The 17971-nt window shown below is 45.3% G+C and overlaps 2 protein-coding genes across 2 annotated transcripts in view; one reads left to right on the forward strand and one right to left on the reverse strand.

Annotated features, from left to right (window-relative positions):
• The first annotated feature begins 5940 nt into the window (after positions 1–5940).
• Positions 5941–13153, forward strand: GHRH (growth hormone releasing hormone). The gene is made up of 5 exons (XM_044984534.1): positions 5941–6150; positions 9532–9669; positions 11662–11766; positions 12540–12671; positions 13084–13153. Exons 1-5 carry the CDS (start codon positions 6071–6073, stop codon positions 13151–13153), a joined length of 525 nt encoding a protein of 174 aa, XP_044840469.1. The 5' UTR covers positions 5941–6070.
• Positions 13154–16660: 3507 nt separating this feature from the next.
• The window catches only part of RPN2 (ribophorin II), a 31573-nt gene continuing 30262 nt past the window's right edge, over positions 16661–17971 (reverse strand). The window contains exon 17 of the mRNA XM_044985758.1: positions 16661–16990. Coding sequence (XP_044841693.1) covers positions 16981–16990 — 10 coding nt within the window. The 3' untranslated portion in view covers positions 16661–16980. The remainder of the gene's footprint in view (positions 16991–17971) is intronic.

A 17971-nucleotide genomic window follows, 5' to 3' on the forward strand; every position in this document is an offset into this window, starting at 1 on the left:
AAAGAATTAAGGAGGAGGAACCCAGTCGAGTTTGCTGAAGCAACAAAAGCTGGCAAGAGAGCGAGAGAGAAAGAAGTAGTATTTTTAACAGGGAAAGGAAATCACGTAGAGAGCTGAGAAGATCCCATTTCCTCAGGGAACGGTAAGTTCGATCCTTTGCATGTGCGTTTTAACAAGATACCTGCTATTTGGAAACTGGGGACAATTCAGTTACACTAAAACACAATCAGATTTGGCATTTATCAGCAGCCTCAGTACTAATCTCAAAGGGCTTTATGGATTAAGTTATAGACTGAAACAATTATGAATAACTGAAGTGTCTGATACACGTAAATATACTAAGTAATGTTATAGAACAGCCTTGCAAAACAGTCTGGAAATTTACGAGCTCAGGCACAGAATCTGCACCCTGCTCTTACAACACTGATGATGAAATCCACCACAAAACTAATATTTTACTCATCCATTAATAACTATTTAGTTGAGCCAAACAAAGGGATGAGTAGAAATTTGAAAGACTTACGGGCAATGCACATCCAATTACAGGATAGCAGAGGAAGCAATTGGAAATATCTTTGTACTTTTAATTGCAATATTGTACAGTATAAAAAGCAACCTTAGAGTGCAGGAGTAATTAAGGTTTCATTGCATCCCCATAGCAGTATTTTCAGGACTGATTAGACATGTATCCCAGACACAGTAAGGAACAGGAGTGATTGATCTAATCTATCCATCAGTATTTTCACAAACACTGCAACATTAAAATTGCATGAGGGGGTGCTGGGAAAGTGTTGGGAAACTGTTGTGTTTTATCGTTTATAATCACATTAAATGCTTTTAATCTTAAAGGGAATTTATTAATCTTCCTTCCCCCCACCCCCAGAATGGAAAGCAAATAAGTGAAATTAACCCTGTCATAATTAAGACGAGGACAAGATTTTCCAGGGCTGTCAACTTGGCCATGTTCAGAGAGCGAAACTTTAACATTCTTCTGTTCACCCTCTGAAATAACGGCCACAATTGTGAAGGTGAGCAGGACTCCAGGTTCAGTATCCCTTGTGTGTGGGGTGGGAGAAAGACCAAAGGGGACAGGACCAAGGCGACAGAAATGAAGGGATATGAGAGAGAGAGAGAACGGGAGAGGGGAAAGAGAAGATAAGGAAGGTAAAAACAGATGAGGAGAGACAAAGAAAATCAAAAAAGCTTTTAGAAACTAATGGGGTCAGAGGGGGTGCAGAATAAAGATTTCAAAATGGATGAAAACAGTCTGGAGAAACACCTGGCACTGAAAGAAGAGGAGCTGGGTATAGAATGAAAGTGGGGATAGTAGTGTGTGGTGGGGTGTCTTGCCCTAGGAATACAAATGGGAAGGAAGGGAAAAGCAAAGGGCTATATTCTCCCCTGGTTGCACTTCTGCAACCCCACCGCCATTTCATTGCTATGCTCTCGCAGTGGTTTGGCTGTTCATAATATAAAGAACATTGATTGGCACCCAAGCCTGGGACAGTGCCAATGCTCCTTCTGGAGTGTCTAGATCACCCTCATTTTCTTGATCAGAAGTTGATGGATATGATTTGGGATTCACGTTGGGGTACCAGGAGGGGGGCATGCTTCCTCCAGAAAACAGCAGTGTAAACCTAAAACCAGAAGCCTTCTAATTCTGTCACACAGGAGTGTCACTGGTTCGGTTCCCTGGCATTCTGAGGGTCTTCATGGGGCTGACATGATAGTTCCTAAGAAGCAAGAATTCTTTGGGAGATGGATTCAGTTCCCTCTTTTACCAACAATCAGCTCTGTTCTAAAGTTAGATCAAGCTGGTTCACTTCCAAAAGAACAACATATGGAAATAGTGCTGAAGGCTGACCCAGCCTGCAGGGTTGAAGCATAAGCAGCTGTAAACTGGGAAACCAGAAAGCAGGCTGAGGAACTGTTTACAGTAATTAGTACCATCCCGCTCCCTGGGAGGCTGATTCTGCACTCACTGAAGTCAGTGGGGGCTTAACTTTGGGGCAAGGACTGTCTTTGTGTTGTGTGTTTATACAACATCTGCCACCATGTGGTCTGGTTCATAACTGGGACTCCTAGACACTACAATAATAAATAAATATCAATAGCAGCGAGATCAGATCCTATGCCCGGAACGCCTTCCTACTTATTTTGCCCCAAACAACTTTCCTCTCCTCATTCAAATAGCTCCTTAAAACACAATTGGTCCATGAGGATCTTCAATGATAACCCACCAAACACAAAACCCCTTTGTGTCTATCCAAAGCACGAACGCACCCAACGCTCCTGTGTGTCATCACCGTGTTGTCAGATTTCTATTTTGAGCACCTTGGCTCAGGGATCAGATCTGTGCAGTCCCACATGCACTGATGGCACTCCATCAATGATCCACAGCAGCAACAATGCCTGCGCTGGTTAGATATGCAGCCCAGTCTTACAGACTGGCTGGACTGGATTGTGTTCACACAACTCTCCACTGAATCTTTGAGGTTCACTCTCCTTCACCCACACAGTCCATTTCATCTCCCATCCCTGATCATTTCCATGGTATTTGCATGTGCAGTTAGATTCCTTCTCCTTCATTGTCAGTCTCCTGGTGCCTGTTTGATCCTTTCAGGCACTGGAAGAGAGGAAGGATGCCTTTGTGCCTATGGCACAGGGCCACAGATCTGGGTTCTAGCCCTGAATTTGTAGCAGGTGATAAACAAGCCATTTAAGGCTTGACAATGGCATACAGGTGCTGCAGCCTGTTGTGGGCAGCACAGAGGAGTACAGCCTGGCAGGAGCTCTGCAGGGAGTTGTGCCAGAGCTAGAACACTACGTCCCGGAGGGCAGGAGGAACTCTGCTGCTGCTCCACCCATGGAAAGGTCACAGCATCCTCTCCTCCCACAGATGCCAGTGCAGAGAAGGGAATAGCCCCATCCCTGCTCCTCACTGGTCACTGTCTCTTTCTACATACAGCTCTGCACCTTCTTTCATTCCTCTGCTTGGAACAATTTCCCCCTCCCTGTGCGCCATGCACCCTTCTTGTTCTTCTTCAGATCCCTTTTCACTCACAACAGCTCCTTACCTGTATTTTCTTGCTGACAATCACTCCAGGCTCTCCTGTGTCTTGGACGAATACCCTTCATATGAGATATATCCCAGTGAGCCTGAAAGCTTTGTGAAGTCAGGACTGTGGCTTCTTATGCACTTTGCCAGCAGTTGTCTAAGTTCACAGCTCTAGAAATAAATATGTATTTGGATTTTTTACTAAACCACAATAAAATAGCTACCGTCTGGTATTCCAGAGCTCCGGGCAACAGATTGAACACACACACAAGTGAATAAACAGACCTGTCAATTACCTCAGATCAAATAAAATAACCCAACATGGTAACTAAACTAATCAACTTCCCCCAAAGAATTCCCACCAATGCCACAACCCAGCTCTACCCAACCTGTGATTGACACCTAATTAGTTGGTTTTTTTCCTCATAAAAATTAAGCATTTTTCCAATTTGGAATATGGTTGTTGATAAATTTCCATCCAAATGATAACATTTTGTAAACATTTTTATTTTGATCACAAAGGTACTTTCCATTGGAAAAAAAGATTTAATGGAAATTTTCTTCCAGCTCTAATTTCCACAAATAAAAGCACAGAGTTCAGTTCACTTTGGTCCACGGACTTGGATTATTCCTGTTCCCAAGTATCCAGACAGCTGCTAAACAATCATGAAAGTGTTTGCCTATCCTGAAACATTCATAAGAATGGCCATACTGGGTCAGACCAAAGGTCCATCTAGCCCGGTATCCTGTCTTTCCAACACCAGGTGCCACAGAGGGAATGAACAGAACAGGTAATCATCAAGCGATCCAGCCCCTGTTGCCCATTCCCAGTTTCTGGCAAACAGGCGAGGGACACCATCCCTGCCCATCCTGGCTAATAACCATTGATGGACCTATCCTCCATGAATTTATCTTCTTTTTTGAACGGTGTTACAGTCTTGGCCTTCACAACATACTCTGGCAAGGAGTTCCACAGGTTGACTGTGTATTGTGTGAAAAAATACTTCCTTTTGTTAGTTTTAAAACTGCTGCCTATTAATTTCATTTGGTGACCCCTAGTTCTTGTGGTCTGAGAAGGAGTAAATAACACTTATTTACTTTCTCCACACCAGTCATGATTTTATAGAGCACTATCATATCCCTCCTTAGTCATCTCTTTTCCAAGCTGAAGAGTCCTAATCTTATTAATCTCTCCTCATACGGCAGTGTTCCATACCCCTAATCATTTCTCTTGTCCTTTTCTGAACCTTTTCCAATTCCAATACATCTTTTTTGAGATGGGGTGACCACATCTGCATGCGGTATTCAAAATGTGGGCATACCATGGATTTACATACGGGCAATATGATATTTTCTGTCTTATTATCTATCCCTTTCTTAATGATTTCCCAACATTCTATTCGCTTTTTTGACTGCTGCTGCACATTGAGTGGATGTTTTCCAATGTGCATTACTTTGCATTTATCAACATTGAATTCCATCGGCCATTTTGTGACCCAGTCACCCAGTTTTGAGAGATCCTTTTGTAGCTCTTCACAGTCTGCCTGGGACTTAACTATCTTGAGTAGTTTTGTATCATCTGCAAATTTTGCCACCTCACTGTTTACCCCTTTTCCAGATCGTTTATGAATATGTTGAATAGGACTGGCCCAGTACAGATCCCTGGGGGATACCACTATTTACCTCTCTCCATTCTAAAAACCGACATTTATTTCTATCCTTTGTTTCCTATCTTTTAACCAAATTACCAATCCACGAGAGAACCTCCCATCTTATCCTATGACTGGTTACTTTGCTTAAGAGCCTTTGGTGAGGGACCTTGTCAAAGACTTTCTAAAAATCTAAAACACACTATATCCACTGGAACCCCTTGTCCACATGGACCGTTATCGCTCCAGAAACATGTTGTTACTTGCTGTCCCATGTCAGATGTTGCAGCCATCCATTATGGGAGGAGAACCACATACTGTGCAACTAAGCTGACCAACTGCACAACACAAGTAGTGTGTCGGCAGAAGCTAGGCTAATGCTCTAGAACCCAGGACACCTTCCTAATTCTGCCTGTGACCTTAGGTGAATCACTCTGCTTACCAGGGCCTCCTTTATCCCCTCCCACTCTTTACCTGTCTTGTCTATTTACCTGTAAGCTCTTCCGGGCAGGGACTCTCTTCTCAGTGTTTGTATAGGGCTTGATGCAAAGGAGCCCCAATCTCAGCTGGGGGTGCTCCCGTAATCCAAACAGCTCCTCAGAGGGTGAAAGTTATTTGTGCAAACTATCAGGCAAATATTTACAAAGAGCAAATCCATTCAGAGGAAAATCAGGATTGGGTTCACTAGCCTGAAAAAAAGAGCTCAGCTCCTAACAAAGTAGTTCAAGCAGCTCTAATTAGGACAGTCCCACACTCCCTGCTTCCGGTCTCTGCCTCGTCTGGGTAAAACGTGCTCCAGTAGTGGCGGGTGACAGCAGAAAGGCCTGGCGAGAGGGGAGTATGTTCTGATCCCAGCTCACAGGCAGGGGGTTACGGATTCAAGGCCGGTGTTCGTATCACCATCAGCATTCCCTGGAAATGGGCTCTAGAGTCTGGCCATCAGTCAACTCGCTGGGACAGTGTTCCAGGCAGACGTAGGCATTGGAAGGGGCTTCTTTGCTGAGATGGTGGCTGTTAATCGGGTATTTATAGGATAAACACCATGCAATGCCAAGACACGGATATGCCGAGGCCGCTGTCTTGCAAGGGGAAGTACATGTCACGTATTAGAAACATAGGCTGCACAGGGTGATTTCTGTCTCATTGATGCCGATGACACAGGGATGCAGCGACTTGAGTCTGACTGAGAAAATGAAGATGTAACTGAGAGCTCCCATGCACATTCAAGAAGCTTTCTCCCAACTCATTGGCAGTGGTGTGCTCAGAGCCCCCAACTGCTGCATGTGAGGTCAGGAGTCACTTGTCTGTCACCATCACTGATTTGGATTTCTCTTGATTTCAGGTCACTCCAGAAGGGTGAAGGATGCTGCACAGGGCCATCTTCCTCCTGTTCCTCCATTTAGTCATGTGCTCCATCTCTTCTCCTCTCTATCCAGCTCTCAGGTAGGCTGTAAGCCCCTTTAACTTCCTGCCTGCCCAAAGATTTCCCTCCATCGCTCTGACTTCACTCCTATTTTCTGGCTTGGGCATTTGGTGGATTTTCATACCAGGCTCACGACACTGCAGGCAGCATTTTGCAAGCTCCCCCTCCAGCTCTGACAGCACATTCCATGCTGACTGGCAAAGCCCTCTGCGTTTTCAGCCTCCCCACCACCACAAGCTGTGGCAGTACTTAATCCTGACTAGCAACATCCTCTGCTATTTCAGTCCAGGGCTCCAGGGCCCCCACGCAACTCTGACAGTTCACCTCCCTCCTGACCCGCGGCAACCCCATGCTATTTCTGTCCTGATCTCTGCCCCTTGCCTGTAGCCCTGTCAGCTCACCTCAGCCCTGACCCACACCTCCTCCTGCTATTTCCATCTGGAGTGCCTCCCACACTCGGCTCTGGCAGTACAAGTCAGTCGTGACCTGCAGCACCCCCTGCTATGCCGGGGCTGAAAGTCTCCTGTGACGAGCCCGCAGGTTGTGCCACATTGTCTTGTTTAAACATTACTTTACGCTTCAGTGAGAACAAGCTTTTCCTCCTCCTCATTCCTCTGGCTGGGATGAGAAAGCGGAGCCTGCAACATCTCCATGAGCAGCTGTTCACATTGCTATTATGGGACCCACAGCGTTCTGATTCATCTGGGTCCTTGGCTCACTGAAGACGCATGGCACAATGTTGAATCCAGTATTCACTCCATGCCCGCTCTTTGTTGATGGGTGTGCAGTCAGGAGGTGGTATAATGGACCATAATGGTTTGCTGTCATTGTATCTGACAATGTGAAGTGTAAATATAAGGCCCCTGAGGAGAAAACTGGATGCAGTCGAAACAAGGGACAGCCAGGGTCAAACGGCCTAAACAGTTTTAAAGTAAAATATGTAAGTTCAGGGCTGATGATGGCAGCAGCCCTGGAGCCCAAGCCCTCTGTTTACTCACAGAACAGGTATATGAACGACAGCACAAGGTTACCCACTCTGCCACAGCAACAGGCCTCAGGTCGACCTAGAGACCCCTCCTCTACTGGCAATAGCAGAGTTCAGGCTCCACTGAGGAACCAATGGTAGCACTAGACACTTGCTTGCCCGGTGCTCAGATACCACAGGGCTGGGTGCAGGATAAAAATCCAGATAGAGCCCAAGGACAATGCCTAGAATCACAAGCTCCTACATATGAGCCAAACTGCCACCAGATAGTAATTGTTTTTTGTTGCAACCACGCCACGCGGCATTTGAACTGGTGACCCAGAGTGGACTGTCCCTGTAGTTCATTAGTAGTCTTCCAAGTCATCAGGCAACATCTCTCTCTCTCACTCCCGACATTATTAAGGTTGCAAAGTCAAGCACTCAAAAGTTAGGAAGTGCCACAATTCGGGTGGCCGGTGTAGCTTTAACTTGGCCCCACTGTGCGTATTCATTAAGTGCTCACATACTAGTTTTTCCATGTTAGCTTCCTCCTATGGGCTTGCTCTCTAAGTCCTGATTCCTGTTCCCCTTCCACTCCTCCCACCCAGTTCCTTTGCCCAGCCAGTCCAAGTTCTCCCCCACACCCAACTCCTTGTCAGGGCCGTATTGTGCCCACACACTGGTTCCTAGTCCCAGTCAGAAGCCAGTGCCAGTCTTCCCCAATCCAGTCTCAATCCCCACCCCCATGTCCTCCACTGGTTTCCAGTCTCAGTCTCCTTGCCCAGCTAGTCCATTTGTCCCCCCTATTCCCTGTCCCAATCTACTCCTCCCCCCACCCCCCGTCTGACTTTTGTCCCTTCTGCATTTGAATTGGACAGCTTCTTCTGTGCTGGCTGGATGGGGATCACTGAAAGCACATGAGAGATGGACTTCCTGCTCTCAGTCCCAGTGCCTTGCCGCACCCCAGGCCACAGCACTTGGGAGCAGTCATTACTGGAAAGAGAAAGTCCTTCTGAGCTCCCCCCAGGCCCTGGGCTGAAACAGGCTCAGTGCTCGCCTACATTTAAAATGCTACAGGGCACAGTTGCACCATTGCAGCTGCTCTGCTGCAGTGCTTCAGTGTAGACACTTCCTACACCGTGGGAGGGATTCTCCCATTGCTGTAGGCAACCCATCTCCCCGAGAGGTGGTAGCTAGGCTGACGAAGAGCTCTTCCATTGACCTAGCGCTGCCTACACGGGGACTTAGGTCAGCTTAACTATCCACTCAGGCTTGTGGATTTTTCACACCTCTAACTGATGTAGTTAAACCAACAATTTTATAGTGTAGACCTCAGTCACTCCGCGGGGATGGCACATGGGCAGTCTGGTCATACACAGGAGCAGCGAGGGGCTGGAGCATGCTTAGTGAGGACAATCTTTGGAGATTTTAGCTGCTCAAATCAAAGATGCCTTTGATCATTTACAAACCGCTGTTTTTCAAATGCTTATAACTTGGCCAACTTTGAAGTGGATTTTTGGGGGAGGGCAAAAGACACATCCCTGACACAAAGACTGCCCCCTTGCCAAATTTTGAGTCCCTGCTCCAAAGTACAGGGATGCTAGGACATTTTAAAGAAAAGGTCTCACAAATTTTTTAACAGGGGGAAAACAACATATTTTGCCCTAGCCTCCTCCTTGGAAATAGCTGAGCTATTTTGGTTAAATTTTCAGAACAATTCAGCCCAGCATGGAAAATTTCAGCCTAAATGGTTGAAGTTTGGCAAAATTATAAACAATTGAAAACAGGGTCTTATAATGGGAAGTGTTCAGCAACTGTAATAATATAGATGGCACAGCCAGCCCTGCCTTTAATTAAAAAGTTGTAAGTACAGGTTAACTGTCTTTGCTTCTTCTGTATTACTGTCCACTTGCACTGAAGTGAGAGGTATAGGAACTTTGGTATTATATGGACTGAAGGGTTGTGTACTAAGTCCTCCCTGTAATTCATTTAAGTATCTCTCTGCCATGTGTTGAAATTATCTTATTTTTGTAAGTTCACAAATCAGTAGATCTACAAAACTTTAGGCTTTGCTTTCAAGAACTGGCACAGTGAGAACGCAATTGGTTATGTTTTGCCTGGGTATGTTGGCTTTTTGGAGAGGGGGACCGGTCTGCTGCTTTGTGCCTGGGACTTCTGTGTTTCTAATCTCAAAAGGTGCCTAGCATATTGGTATAAGTAGCATCTAGGCAGCTTCCAGATCTGGAGGACAGCAGTACAAAGACAACCTGTGCTGTCTCCATGAGACCGGGAAGGGAAGAATAAGAGAGAAGACAAGCCATACCAAGGTGAACCAAGCAAGTGCTACTTAAGGACTGCTGGTGGTTGGCCCAGTGGAGAAGGCTATGATGTGGACTGCAGCTTAGTTGTGCTCAGAGCTGCTGGCTCATTCTTACAGGTACAATCCACTGCCCATCTCTAGCAAGACGGTGAGCTTTCAGCTACAGGATGGCAGTCCAGTGCAGAGCAACAATCTCTCTGTGGAGGAGCAGCAGCAGGAAGAGGAGGGTTTACTAGCCAACCCTGCTGAAAAAAGGTAGGTGTCTCACTCTCCAACCTCAACACACAAAGGGAGCCTCAGTTAAGTTCTTCCTACACTGCAGCCCATGAGGGAAACAGCAAGAGGATTTGAGAGCACTTGTGGATATTTTGCAGAAATTACAAGTGAGGATTGAGTTCTAGGGCTAGTTGAAGTTTTTCCAGCCAAACTGTTTTTCAATGGAAAATTGGGTTTTTTATTAAAGTAAGTTTTTTTTGCAAAAATTGTCTGCTTTCTATAGAAGATATTAAAAACCCAAACATTTGAAAATTGGAAAGCTTTCACCTGAAAATGAAAAAGTTTCAATTTGGAAAGGCAGCGAAGATGCCTCCTGGGAGTTGTTGTAGGGCTGCCTCTTGGCTCATTCTCTACTGGACTACATACATCTCCCATGATGCACTGTGGTAATTCAGCAAGAAATGAGATTGTGGTGCATTATGGGAGATTTAGCTCAGCCACCAAGACCTGCCCACAGAAAAGAAAGGGGGAATAATACACCTAAACGACAACTCCCACGAGGCACTGCAGCACCATTTCCATAGAAATGTGCAGGGATATTTTTTTTTTCCAGGGAGGGGGCGGTTTTGGCCAAGGTTTTATGGGTTTTGATATTTTGCCAAAAAGTTTAACCATTTTCCAGCCACTTTCACTGATTTCTCTAGTGGTTTAACACACAGGAATTAAATTGAAAACAGCCACGCTCTGTGGCTACCTAGGTCAGGAACAGAAGAATTTTAAGTCCAATTGAAGCCAGAAAGGGAAGGGCAAGTAGGAAGCGTGTAATTACTCAGACAGGAATTTGATCAAGATGCTTGGAATTATCACCCCAACTCTTGCCAGAAGTCCTACAGCATCTTTACTGAACCGATGTGGGCAACAGCACAGTAGCGCTTTCCCGCGGACGGACATCGCCAGCGACACAGAGCCCCCTCCCAGCACACTGCCCCAGGGGTCCAGTGCTAATGCAAGGAGTGGAGTGTCACAATGCCATTGACGTATCTGAAAGTGCCAGTATCTTCCTTAAAAGGTGTCCCTGGCCTGGTGCTGACTGGACAAAACTCTGCTCTAGCAGATGAAGTCTGCGCTCATAGCCAGACAACATGTAGTCAGCAGGCTGCGTATTCTCTCCACTGTTATAAGGCTGTCTCCCTACACCTGAGTCAGTCACCTGGGGAAGGGGTTAGCTCTTCCAACCTTTCCAAAGAGAGAGTTATTGACAGATAGCAAAATGAGGCACAAGATCAATACTCCTTTCCCGCCCTATTTCATGCAAGCAGCAATTCGGCAGAGCTCTAGGCATCTCTGGGAACTGTGGCAGCATCTGTTCACCTCAAAAACATTCACGAATTCATCCTCACAGCACCCCCATCAGGCAGGGAAGGACAGTCAGTCCTGTTTAAGCAGGTGAGGGAACTGAGGCAGACAAGAGCAATGGAGCTGGGTTGGTGGATTCATCCCTGTCCTTGTGCAGAGCCAGGATGTGGGGACTGAGTGGGGGGCTTGCACTTCCCCTCTCCTGGGACCAGATCCCAGTGAACATTAGAGCACCTCTGAAGGCTTCTCTGAAACTCATGTCCCAGCTGCATTTACTCCTAATGGTCCCCTGGTGCTGCTGGGGAATAGCCAGGGCATAGCCTAGCCACAACCTCTCCCCTTCCCAGCCATTTGCCTACCCCCCCACTCACGAACTTTTGGGCCCTTTACAACATTTTTTAAATGTGAAGCCATTTTTCCCCAGCAGTTCCTGATTGGTTGGTAGATTTTTCCTGCTGTTTCCATGTCAGGACTTTTTAAAAAAACAATTGCTTTTCTGATGGAGAATAAAAAGTGTCAGACACTGAGATTCTGGGATGGTTGTTTGCCCCTTAATCAGCTCCTCTCTCAGCACTATCAGATGTGAATGGGTTTTTGGCATTTTTAAAGTTGATTTCTTACCGAGTGTATTATCCAGGGTGTTTTATGCATCTAGCGTCTGTCTCTTATCTTTAGGATGCAGCGTCATGCTGATGCCATATTCACTGATCACTACCGGAAAGTCCTGGGGCAGATCTCTGCCCGGAAGATCTTACAAACCATTATAGGCAAACGGCTGGGGTAAGATGACTTTTCCTGTTCTTCTGTTGTTACTGGGTTGGGGCTTTGCGTGTCACACCAGGCAATTTCTTCCATGCACATAGTTAAAGTAGAGAACTTTCCATCCAGTCTGATGGAATCATCATCTCTCCTAGTCACATGCATTTCTCACTGTTTCATCAGCACAAGAAAAAGCCTCTTCCTCTGTGGTCTAAGAGAACCCTGCATCCCCATATTTTTTAATGATCCCGACAATCAGTTTTCTTTGGTCATTTTATTTAATCCTTTCCTTCCCAACCTATTAGATTCAGGGTTATTCTTAATTGCCACCACTTTAGGAGCAGCTAGAACCTTTGCGGGAGGCATTAAACTGCTATCACTCACAGAAAGAAACTTGGCTTCACCCTGCCCCAAAGCAGGGGGGGGGGAGGAATCAAAATCCACATTGCAGCTCCCTCAGCTTTGACCACATATACTAGTGTTGCTAAACAAGACAGGAGATACTTGACAACTGCAGCCCATCATTGGTCTCCCACTTGACCAACCTCATTCCTACTCAAGAGAATGTGAGCAATGAGTTCAGTTATTTCATCTTAGCAATGGATGGGCAAATGATTTGCAAATCAGAAGTAAGATCCTGCAACAACCTGATTCATGAGGGAATAGCTAAGCCACCCCTGCAAGTGCAGCAGGTTCCCCATCCTTCCACCAAGTGATGGAGAAACTGTTTGTAAAGCCTGTTTGCAGAGAGCCATTCTAGCAGCCCATTCTTGTTCTTTGATTAACCGACACAGCGAACGCAGTCCAGGGGAAGGGGAGCATGAATTTTTGACCAGGCGCCAGTCTGAGAGCATCTTGATGGACAGCCGCTACCACCAGCAGATGGTATTAAAGAATTTCTTGGGAGCCATATTGCAGAATCAAAGGTAGGTAGAAAGCTTTACCTTGAAATGTAGGGCCTTAAAATCTTAACCCCATTTCAGTCAGTAGGAGTTTTGCTGTACACTTCAATGGGAGCGGGAATAGGTCCTTATTCCTATCTGACTTATGTGGGTGAAAAGATGGGGGTAGGTAATATTCCTCCAGTACATTCCTGGTCAGAATAAAGCTTCTACTGTGCATCAAAGCCTGCATCTCTCTTTCCAATGGTAAGCATGGCACAGCTGCATTGGGGGAAACTTGGATGGAGCCTCCCCTCCACAGCATGGCTGATACTAGTCCTGTACCTCATCAACTTGTCTCTTCCCCCAACTCTATTTTCTGAGAGCAATCACAATAGTGAGTTGTTTTCCACACAGAACTATGTCACAGCCTACCCAGCTCTCTCCTCTTATTCAGGCCTCAGGATGTCAACAGTGACCATGTCGAGGACTTTACCAACACCCTGGCCAAGCTCATGAAACTGTAAATCTCTCTCCCTTCTCCCCACCATGCTCTGGTGAGTATCAATCCCAGCTGCTGAGCTTTGTGCAACATCCTGCTTTTGCAGTGCCCTGTAGTGGGAAAAGAAAGGCTTAAGCCAAGCGTTACTGTGCAGATAGATGATTAAGCTTCCATCTCCGCACAGACAGTGCCCACTGAAGTCAATGAGTGGTGAGTTCTTATGTACTTAAACATGGATTTAGAGCCTAATTTTAGTTTGAAAATGGTGGCCACGAAGACTGGTAGTTTAAAAGAACTGTTTAAAAAATAAATGCTTCCATGAACGGAGAGCTACAGCAAAGTTGGGCACCTCCTTACCCACCTGGCTTCCCCTCAATTCCTTCGCCTGACTTACTTACGTCTGACTCTTGCAGCCAAGTGATGACAGCTCAGGCGAGCCTGTGGTTGACGTAACACACATCTGTTATGTCTTTACTCACAAACAGCTGCCTCAATTTTCTTTTTTCCTCTTCCCCAAAGGAGATCATGGACCCAGCTGCAGAGTAAACAACCCACAGCAGCAAAGACAAGATCCTGGACATGAACAGCTGTAATTCATGCATATCCTTCTCGGAACCTAGAGACATTTCATAAAGGAATAAGATTGTTTTAAAAATTACTATGCCCAGGTTAATTTGAATCAGTCCTTTAATTCCTTCCTACTTCCCTTCAGGTGTACTTGACTAAACAGATCTCTCACTGTTATCAGCTACTGGTCAGTAGCCTGTATAGGGCTACTCAATCCTGTGCACACCTAGCCCAGGGCAGAGATTTGATTATCTACAATCTCAACAGAAATTTTTTGAATCAAGTGCTACTGAAAGAAATCTGCTGGGTTACTGCTCTGTCTGAAAGTTTGTTTACTCAATAAACATGCAGGCTACTAAAAACTACCTTTTGGTATCCATGTAGATATAGTCTATACATTGATTTGACTCCTCCCCCTTATGGATATACATCCAATAGAGATCAGATCAAGCATTACATGATTGCACACTAATGAACGATTTATTTCTTCTTTAGAAAACATACACAATGTATTGGAAACATCACTGGCCTCAGACATGGCTATTTTGTCCTGTCCAGAACTCTTGCAGCAGGGTTGAACTCACCAGCAAGTCCAGCCTGGGGTTGGGTTTGGTGTAAATGAGACTCCTGTGCATCATCAGAGGGGAATTTCAGATTATACTGGTCAATATATTTTAACTTTCATGATGGAGCATTATTAATTCATCTCCTAACTCCACTGCAACATTATTTCCCACATTTAGGGTGATGTCTGTATAACTCCTCACTGCCCTTTAGAAGGGAAAATATTTTAGTATGTTCCCCCAGTGCCACAAAACCCCTCTCTCCAGTGTCCGAAAGGCAGAGGAAGAACATTATTCTGCTCCTACTCTGGCATCATGACGCTCCAGTACTGCACATGTAACAGTTATGCCTTCAGATGACATGTAAATAATTCCGGGTGGGATTTGCTTTTCCATCATCGCAGCAGAAATAAAAGTTGTTCTGAATAAACCTGTCCAACAGCAGGTCAAGATTCCTCCTTGTCTCTTGAGATGTGTCCGTTTCTTGGTCATGAGCTACATTTTCTGTTCAATGCACATTAAGGACCCAATGTTTGCCAACTGGTTTTGCAGAGGCTAATTCTAACAGCTGTGCTAGACTACTAAAAGAGCAAATGGCCATATCTGCACTTGCCAACTCCAGGCACAGGTATAATTTTGTACATACATGAGCGGAGATGAGGTCTTTGTGGATGTCTCTCGTTATATTAGACCTTTGTCCAGGTCAAACTTGGGTTGGAAAATCTTCTCTGCTTTTCTTCATGGCCTTCTGCTCAGCACAGTTCATGAGGTGGCAGACATGAAAATGGGATCCAGCCTACATGCCTGAAAGCGAATGTTTATATCACACATTGTGGACACTAAGGGCTAAGTATCTGAAACGAGCTTCAACTTGGCCTCTAGTTTTGTGGGAACAATTTTTCCTTTCCAACTAATAGCCACATTCCACTGTGGGCATTAACGGCAGACAGCTAAATTCTCACCCACATGTGCAATCAAGGAGGTAGGAAGCTAAAGCCTATCAATCATCTGCTCCCAGTTACGGATGTAACTGATGGTGGATGCAAATTTAGATGTGCCATCTAAAAATGTAGCCTGAGGACCTCCCTGATCCTTGGTGTAGCTCCATGTAAGTCAGCTGAGGTGTTTCTACAGAGTGTTTCTCCAAGCTTTCTTGAGCCATCCTGCCCTGTGCTAGCTGCGGGACTCCTGGACCCCTGGCCCTATAGCTGCAGTGATAGGCGACAGCTGCAAGAAGGGAAACTGAAGAATCCAGGCAGAGTACTAACACAAACAAACATATGTACTTTCAAAACAGAGAAAAGGGGGGGGGTCTCAAAAAAAATGGGTCCAATTTATTCCTATGCTAGGACTTGTTGATTGAAGAGGAAGGACGGGGGTAAAACTCCACCCAAAACAGTTTTCCAATTCCATGTTTTCACAAAAAAGAGGTTGAGATAATGGAGCTAAAAGAGCACAGTGATAAGTCACTAATGGATAAGTCACTGTGGATTGCTAGGGCATCACTCAAGTATTTAAAAGTTTCTAACCTTTGGCCTTCCAGTACAGCCAGGCTGGGCTCCAATGGCCCAGGAATATAGAGCCAGCGTGGCTTCGTGTTTAACCGGTCCTTTAGGCTTCAAAACAAAGCCAGCAGACATCCCTATGTCGCAGCCAGCAAGCCCACTGCAGGCTCTTGACATTCATTTAATTTATCAGAAAAATGCTCGCGCTCTCACACACACACACAGAAATTAACCTACTATAAGAAGACACAAAACAAAGAAATCACCCTTGAAGTGGCAAGGTCTGTACCCAGTACTGGAACGGAAACAAAGCAAGGCTAACAAAACTGCTCTGATGGCAGAGCTTTAGGCTGAACATCCCTCACTGGAGTTTCATTGATGCTGCATGGGACCTATTAAAAATAATTAACAATTGAGAGTAAAAGGGAGGATGCACATTAGTCTTCATATTTCAGCACCATGGACAGTTTCTCCCTCAGTTTAGGCACAGAATTGGCTCTTGACTCTTTTGGTTCTAGGATCAGGGAATCTAACATTAACCGTCTACACAGCCTTCCAGTGCAATCAGCAGGAGAAATGCAGATGTGGGCTTCCCAGTTGTATCCTCTGCAACCATCATTCAGGACAGCACAAGAGTAGAAAGTCCTGCTGCACAAACTTCTTTATTCGGGAATAGACTGGGGCGAGGCCAAGGAAGGACCTGAAAGCAAGTGCCAGGCACACTGCAGGAGCAGCATCATGAAAAGAGAAGCTCCACACAACAGTATGCCTTGCCTAGAATAAAGAAATTATGGGCTAAGCAAAGCCAGTGAAAACGTGTTTCACTCTCACATGGAACCCAACGTTACATCACAGCCTCTGAAGCAGCTTGGAATAAAACATTGAACCCTTCTTTCCTCTCATCATCCTCTTTATTCCACAAGGGGGGGAAATGTCAGAATTACAAAATTTGCACTGTCAGAATTTAAACACTTGGGGGGGGGTGAAGAGGGAGGGAAGAAAAGACATGGCCTTTGCTGGCTTAATTCCAAAATTGCTCAAACAGCACTAAAAAAAAGTGAGGGAAAACATTCAAAAAATAAAGTATAACCACAATTCTCGACTTCATACAAAAAATTCTTTTCTGCCTTCCAACTTCTGGCCTCTGGACTGTTTCTTGGCCACTTTTCTGTGTAGATTTGAGTTTTTTCCCTCCTATTTCATCCATTTTTCTGGTACTAATGTGTCCTGAAAGGAAAGAGAAATCCGAACAAAATTAACATTTTCAATGCAAGGTTGAAATTCCTTGCTCATTAAGTGTCCCATGCTCTTTTGAAGGAAGACACGGGATTTCTTTTTACATGGCAAAGATGTAATAAACCGTATCATAGCACAACAAGGGGGGGCAAACAGAAGCAGTGAAATGTCCAGAAAACGCAAAGGTGGATTTCGGCAAATGGCAGAGATGACCAGCCTTGCAAAACAAAAACTGAATTAAAAATGGTGGCTGAGTGCAAAGCTTTCAACAGGCTTAGTCTAATTCTTAAACTTACCAAGAAACTGCTGGTTTATGCAATTAGAATGAGTGGGTTTGGATCTTAAAAGGAAGACTCAAAATGTCTTCTCCAAATTAAAACCTGAGCCAAGAGAAATCTAACACATACATGACAAACCCATGTCCTGGGAAGGGACAAGACACCTGCAGGATCCATTGACTTCAGCTAGAGCTCTGGGTGCTCAACACTCTTGAATCTGCAGAGTTCAGAGCGTGCATGTACACCGAACTCTGTTACAGGAAAGTGCAAACTGATGCATTTTTGGAGTATCAGAGCAACCCTGGCTGTGGTTTTGAGGGGCTGGCAAAGACAACTGCCCGCAGCTGACGGCATTTAGCTCTGGCTAAGGGAGAAGTGTTCAAGGGACACACAATGCCATTCCTTACCTACTCCATACTGGGGCACCGAGAATTTAATGTTACAAACATTCATCAGCCAGAGCAAAGTGACACTAAGCTCACATATGGATATCAAGCCAATTCCTCTCTAGTTATGTCAGCTTTTTCGTGTGTGCAGTTCAAGTTTCAAAAGCACCCGCGAGGGAGTTGAGAGGTGGTGATAGGGGTGTCTTGAAAGGGTCTGAAAAGGGACATGAGGCCAAATCTTCAATGTTGTGGACAGTAAATGTACTCGTGCACATGTAACACAAAGCATACTTGATACAGATTGGGCA

This window comes from Mauremys mutica, chromosome 13 (genome assembly GCF_020497125.1).
Source record: "Mauremys mutica isolate MM-2020 ecotype Southern chromosome 13, ASM2049712v1, whole genome shotgun sequence".
In the NCBI taxonomy this organism is placed as follows: domain Eukaryota; kingdom Metazoa; phylum Chordata; order Testudines; family Geoemydidae; genus Mauremys; species Mauremys mutica.

What these genes read in the sequence shown, in the direction of transcription:
- GHRH (XM_044984534.1), top strand. Translation starts at nt 6,071, where the DNA reads ATGCTGCACAGGGCCATCTTCCTCCTGTTCCTCCATTTAGTCATGTGC. An exon ending in CCTCTCTATCCAGCTCTCAG is followed by an intron (nt 6,151 to 9,531) that starts GTAGGCTGTAAG and finishes TCATTCTTACAG; the next exon opens with GTACAATCCACTGCCCATCT. An exon ending in ATTATAGGCAAACGGCTGGG is followed by an intron (nt 11,767 to 12,539) that starts GTAAGATGACTT and finishes TAACCGACACAG; the next exon opens with CGAACGCAGTCCAGGGGAAG.